The sequence below is a fragment of the Cryptotermes secundus genome, unplaced genomic scaffold (genome assembly GCF_002891405.2).
Source record: "Cryptotermes secundus unplaced genomic scaffold, Csec_1.0 scaffold858, whole genome shotgun sequence".
In the NCBI taxonomy this organism is placed as follows: Eukaryota; Metazoa; Arthropoda; class Insecta; order Blattodea; family Kalotermitidae; genus Cryptotermes; species Cryptotermes secundus.
This window is the reverse complement of record NW_019731281.1, coordinates 89,028-95,917: the sequence shown is the minus strand read 5'-3', so window position 1 is coordinate 95,917 and position 6,890 is coordinate 89,028. Positions and strand designations below refer to the sequence as shown.

The window sequence follows — 6,890 nt, the reverse complement described above, 5'->3', positions numbered from 1 at the left end:
GGAAAGAAAAAAAAAAAAACATCCACTGTACTCCCCCCCCCCAAGAACCATTTCGTACACTCAGAACTGAAAATATTATTGAAGGGGTAGATATTTTATCTACTGAAAATGTTTGGAGCAATACTATGTCAGTACTGAAAGGACTCTGATCTCAGAGATCTGCAGCACCTTCCAATCATGGAAGGGACATTTTATGTTAGAAAACAGGAGGAGTAATATGAGGGTGACCAAATCATACCAGAGTTACCAATAAAATAAAACTAGTTATATCAGTGTGGTTCCTTTGTCACACCTCATATCCCAAAGGAACCTAAGAGATGTGGAATAAGAAATTATATTTAGACTCTGGTGTTCTGGGTTATGACAATGCAAGGTTTGGTATATGGTCGCCAACATTTTGGAGGACTGAAGGCAGCAGGTTCATTTAAAACCCTGTCAACTATCTATCAGACTACATACTCTCATAACCCATAAGATCACAAATTCTGCATCACTTGTATTAAAATGATTATACATTTACAGTGTCATGCTAATTATCTTGTTCAACTCATCTCAAGAATCTCTGTGTCTGTTGTGTGTGATATTCCTGCAAACAAAAGGCAGCACAAAGCATAATCTAAGCATCATTAAAAACAAAAACTATCTGTTGACAGACTCTTACTGTTGTAATTCTCTTTACAATATGCATAAGAGGAGAGGTACAGGAAAGTTTAATCCCTAACATCCTCCATGTGTAATAATGCTAGACACACCACTCAGAGATCTGCATCAAAATTAATAAAGGGGATCTGCTCATAGAAAACTAAAAATCCTTTTTAAGCACAAAATAATAACACAGGGAGATTCAACAGTTGGTCTAGAAGTAAACAGAAAAAAACTAAGTATATGTTCCTTTCTCATCACCAGAATGCAGGGCAAAATCATGACATAAAGATAGGAAACAGATGTTTTGAAAATGTGGCACACTTCAGATATTTGGGGACAATGATAACAGATTCGAAACCTGATTCAGGGGGAAATTAAGAGAAGACTGAACTCAGGTAATGGTTGCTACCATTCAGTCCAGAAACTTTTCTCTTCTTGTCTGCTGTCCCAAAACATAAAGATTAGAATATACAAAACTATAATTTTGCCTGTGGTTCTGTAAGGGTGTGAAACTTGGTCTCTGACATTAAGGGAGGAACATAGACTGAGGGTGTTTGAGAAGAGGGTGTTGAGAATATTTGGACCGAAGAGAGGTGAAGTGACAGGTTGGAGAAAACTGCATAATGAGGAGCTTCATAACTTGTACTCTTCTCCAAGTATAATTAGAATGATCAAGTCAAGGAGGATGAGGTGGGTGGGGCATGTAGGACGAATGGGGGAGACGAGGAATGTGTATAGGATATTGGTGGGAAAGCTGGAAGGAAGGAGACCAAGATGTAGGTGGGTGGACAATATTGATATGGATCTTAGGGTGATAGGAAAGGATGGTATAGATTGTACTGATCTGGCTCAGGACAGGGACCAGTGGTGGGCTCTTGTGAACACAGTAATGAACCTTCAGGTTCCAACAAATTCTTGGAAGTTCTTGAGTAGCTGCACAATTGGCAGCTTCTCAAGAAGGGCCCAGCTCCATGACTGAGTGTGTGTGTGTGTAATATGGGCTTGTAAACGCAAAACTTCACAGTATATTGGTTAGAACACCATTTTGTCCATGTTTTGGTATATATTTATATTTATATTGTTACACCACTTATTCCATGTCCACATAAATGATTATGTGGACTAACTGGTGTTCCAAACACCAAGCTACAAAATGTTGCATTTACAAGGCTATATTATGCATATACATCAGGTGCTCAACTAGTGCAACACGATGCTCAAATACAATATTATGAGGTTTAACAAATTACAGTTTTCAGACCACTTAGAAGGCTTTTCAAGCAAGGACTATTTCAGGAAATATAAGTGGTCAACTAGCACAGTGGAAGACACCAAAAGATATACACCACAATGGGGTGATCAGTTATTAAGAATGGAAAGCCCAAGACTTCCTAAGCTATCAAATTATTATAAACCTGAAGGAAGGAGATATTGTAAAACATGAGTGGAGATGGTCAGATCAACTCTGAGTGTTAGAATGGGCCTGGAGGCCAAATCCTTGTTCTTACAGAAGAAGAGCATAGAAATGTAAATTCTAAAATGTCATATGAATTACAGGAACTGATGCAGTTGCTGTAGTGGATGTTTCGTAGACTGATTAAAATGTATATATAATTCTATACATATAAATATCAACCACAAGAGAACACAAAATTTCATACCAGTCTCATCAATAAATGAATACAGAATACATACGCGACTAACAGGAAGCATCCCCTGTTGTAAGTTATCCATGACAAAAGTGTGCCTTCTGTTAGCTTCGACACCAGCACAGAACTGAAGGTCACTGTTAAGGAGAACAAGATCATAATAATCTGTAATAAAAATGTCAGCTGTATTTTGTTCTAAGCCTAATTACCAGAGACTTTCATAAATAATGTCATACTACATTAAATACTGTATTCCTCTGATCTTAGGGAATAAATGTGAATCATCAGATGTGACCACAAAACTGCGGCAGTAAACAATCCTCCAATTTAACTGTGAATGAGTTCTGCAGGATAGCTGTGACTTTTTGAATAACCTCCATAAGGAAAAACACATTTAGAGGGCAATGCTATGTCTGTGCACCTTCCCAAACAACTTATAGGAAACTTATTTGACTTTATGGGACATGGTAAGAAGGTCTAGCCACTGGAGATAACCATGGAGGATCAAGAATTTGTACCATAATACAGTGGAACTTCCTCAGTTTAAGGTGGTTTTCTCTTGTTTACTGTTCAATTTCACTAATCCGAAGTCAATTATCAGTATTTAATTTTTACCATTTAAGGAGTTCAAATTCACTGGTCCTCACAGTGACCTTAAGTGGGTGTTTCAGTGTATGTTTAAAAGCTATGTCAATTTCTCAAAGTAATTTTTATCTAAAATGGAAAATAACATGGCAGCTACATGAAACACATACAGCGAAACCCCCACTTAAGGTTTCTCTGGGCTGCAGTGGATTTGAGCATTGAACTGAGGAATATTTTAAAGGGGTGAAATTTAATACTGAAATTACTGAAGAGGAATAGCTGAAATTGAACATTAAACGAGGGAAAACCTTAAATTAAGAACATTAAATGGAGATTACTGTATTTACTTCTTGACTTAAACATGACAAATACAAAATTTTAGGAATCACGTGAAGAAAAGTACAAGTCTCTGAGATTCAAGGTTCCCATGGCTGTGAATATTAAGACATGCTCTTCTGGAATGTGATGCCATAATCTGAGATATAAGTACCAATGTTGTGAATGAACATGATGTATAGAAGAGTGAGATACTGTATCCAGATGGTGGAAGTAGTAGGTTCCCCCAATATGTTAGTACCTATCTACCAAACTATATAGTCTCATATTCCTGTTCAACAGTCTTAAAAAGTACAAACAAATTTTCATGATAAATACAAACCACTCCGTCCAATGTGACATGTAAGTTTTTACTATGTGAAAACTTATCTCCCTTACATGTTTCGGTCCTTACGGACCATCTTCAGAGGGAACATCATTATGAACTGGAAACTACCATCACAACAGATGTTTTGATTTAAAATACATACACTTATATCCTATAATGCACAGTACGCATAAAGTCGAACATTTCACAATCACAGCAGCTTCCTGGTATTGTAAAGTTTTTAAAAGTTTCTAGATGTTATTCCTATCAGTTTATTGAGCTTATTAAAGTGATATATGTGGAAGTCCTCTTTTATACTCATTATGCCTCCTTTTTTTAGCTTTTTCAGTCATTTCCACGATTACTGTCATCGGCCCATACTGATGGTGTTTATTTAGTATGTGTTGGGCAAATGCTGATTCGTCTTTGTTTAGTCTTATATTTCTTATGTGTTCTTTGTATCTAGTTGTTAGATTTCTACCCGTCTGGCCGATATATACTTTTTGGCAGCTTTGGCATGTTAATTTGTATATATCACTTTGTTCGTATGGGTTTATTTGTCACGTTTCGTTTATTAGATTACCTATTGTGTGTGTTGTTTTAAAGGCTATCTTTATGTTAGTGTTTTTGAGTAGTTTTGTGATTTTTCGTATGTAGTTTCCTGTATAAGTGACTCATTTTTGTTGTTCTTTTTCGTCTTTGTTATCCGGGTTACTTATCTTTTGTTTAACCCTTCCGCGACAGATAGTATTTAAATGTTATCCTACCGCCAAACCGACAGAGTATTTAATTATTAAACAGAAAATTGCACTTATCCATGAAAAATTTATTAACTCTCGCAAAAATAGGTATATTGAGATAAAATTTTCACAGAAATATTCATAATGAAACGAAGAACAAAATTATATATGTATTTTTAATATAATTATGATAAATAATATTTTTTTACTCACTCAAACTGCTAAAAGTTGAGTTTGGTGTGGTAATCCTGAAAACACTGGTCAGTACATAGCCCAACATCACAATCACTGCACCAGTACACGGTTTCTTTTCTTCTTTTGTTTTTTGTACACACTACACATCGCCTTTGTGGTCTAGCCTTTTTTCCTGATGGGGGAATTTTACTAATAAAATGTCTTTCACGAAGCCGGGGGATGGTGTTATCTAAATGGAAAAACCCTCCCACATATAAATTTGTTGCGCATAAGTGTTTGTTTCCTGAACGATATTGTTTACAAAATCCTCAGTAAAAAATAGTAGAAATGTCTGTACTATGTCGAGCACATTCACAGACTGATTTCTCGGCCCCGAATTTTCAGAAAACCGTTCGCGAACGCCATCATAATTATCCATAGTTTTCCAAAAATAACTCTCGTCTGAATCCGCCACTGGAACCCTCGCCACTATTTCGTCGTCATCTTCAATACTATGATCTTGGATAGCATCAACTACAGCCTGATCTTCAATTTCATTATCACTGTTTTCACTACTATCCGAATATTCGAACTCACTAACTTCCGAGTCGTGAGCAAGGAGCTCATCTAGTTCATCGTCCTGTAAAACTTTCCTAATTGTAGAGGCCATGGTTATGGCGCGACTGAGAGAAGAATGTGTTATGACATCATAGATTTCTGTATCATTCGTAAGTTTGTTTTCTTAGGTTGCATTTGGTTCCAAGAAAAAAGGACCCTCTTGTTGCTCTTGTTTGACTACTTCATTGTGTCAGCAGACTGTACAGCAACACACTCAAGGAAAACCTTCGTCTGGGGTTTCAGTGAGTGATTCATATAGACAAGCAAAGACCATAGAGTCGAAAGATATATAGTTTTATACATTTTCCTTACTTAGAATTCGAAAAACTTCAATGCAATCTAGGCGCAATGAGACCAAAGTACGAACTATTACACTAATGATATAAAATAAAAATACCATGCTAAAAAATTCGTCCAAAATAAATAAATCATATACCAATTGAAAGATGAAACCTTAANTCGTTTATTAGATTACCTATTGTGTGTGTTGTTTTAAAGGCTATCTTTATGTTAGTGTTTTTGAGTAGTTTTGTGATTTTTCGTATGTAGTTTCCTGTATAAGTGACCCATTTTTGTTGTTCTTTTTCGTCTTTGTTATCCGGGTTACTTATCTTTTGTTTAAGTTTGTTATATAGGTGTGTGATGTCTTCCCTTCTATAGCCATTATTTAGTGCTACATTAATAATAGTGTTTAATTCTTTCTTTTTAGAGTTTTTCTCAAGTGGTAGTGTAAGAAGTATGTGTATCCAGTTTTTATATTCTGCTAGTTTTTGTTCTTTAGGGTGGCATGAATATATAATCAAACAAAAATAACCCCCCAGTGCATCCTCGAACAGTTCAATAGACAACATAAAAACCTGCAATTCACAATAAATGAGGAAGTAAACAACCAAATAACCTACCTAGACTTAAACATAATTAACAGAAACGGACAAATAGAAATGGAAATATACAGAAAACCCACATCGACAGATGTAACTATAAGTAATAAAGCATGCCACCCTAAGAACAAAAACTAGCAGAATATAAAAACTGGATACACAGACTTCTTACACAACCACTTGAGAAAAACTCTAAAAAGAAAGAATTAAGTACTATTATTAATGTAGCACTAAATAATGGCTATAGAAGGGAAGACATCACACACCTATATAACAAACTTAAACAAAAGATAAGTAACCCGGATAACAAAGACGAAAAAGAACAACAAAAATGGGTCACTTATACAGGAAACTACATACGAAAAATCACAAAACTACTCAAAAACACTAACATAAAGATAGCCTTTAAAACAACACACACAATAGGTAATCTAATAAACGAAACGCGACAAATTAACCCATACGAACAAAGTGGTATATACAAATTAACATGCCAAAGCTGCCAAAAAGTATATATCGGCCAGACGGGTAGAAATCTAACAACTAGATACAAAGAACACATAAGAAATATAAGACTAAACAAAGACGAATCAGCATTTGCCCAACACATACTAAATAAACACCATCAGTATGGGCCGATGACAGTAATCGTGGAAATGACTGAAAAAGCTAAAAAAAGGAGGCATAATGAGTATAAAAGAGGACTTCCACATATATCACTTTAATAAGCTCAATAAACTGATAGGATAACGAAAGCATAAAAGAGAAAGTAATAGCCACTGTAATATGTTCGACCTCATAATACATCATCAGAATATGTCCACATTAATGTCATAAACACAACAAGTATAATTCATGCGTCACAGCACACTCTAGAACGGTGAAAACAACACAGCAAGCCACGAGCAAACCCTGGACGACATCAAGGTAGGCCGAAAGAAAATCCTCACACACA

General features: G+C 35.6%; 1 protein-coding gene across 1 annotated transcript in view; it reads right to left on the bottom strand.

Annotated features, from left to right (window-relative positions):
* The window catches only part of LOC111866903 (pumilio homolog 3), a 48,775-nt gene that overhangs the window by 2,124 nt on the left and 39,761 nt on the right, over window positions 1–6,890 (bottom strand). Inside the window, exon 11 of the mRNA XM_023856266.2 lies at window positions 2,341–2,431. Coding sequence (XP_023712034.1) covers window positions 2,341–2,431 — 91 coding nt within the window. The remainder of the gene's footprint in view (window positions 1–2,340; window positions 2,432–6,890) is intronic.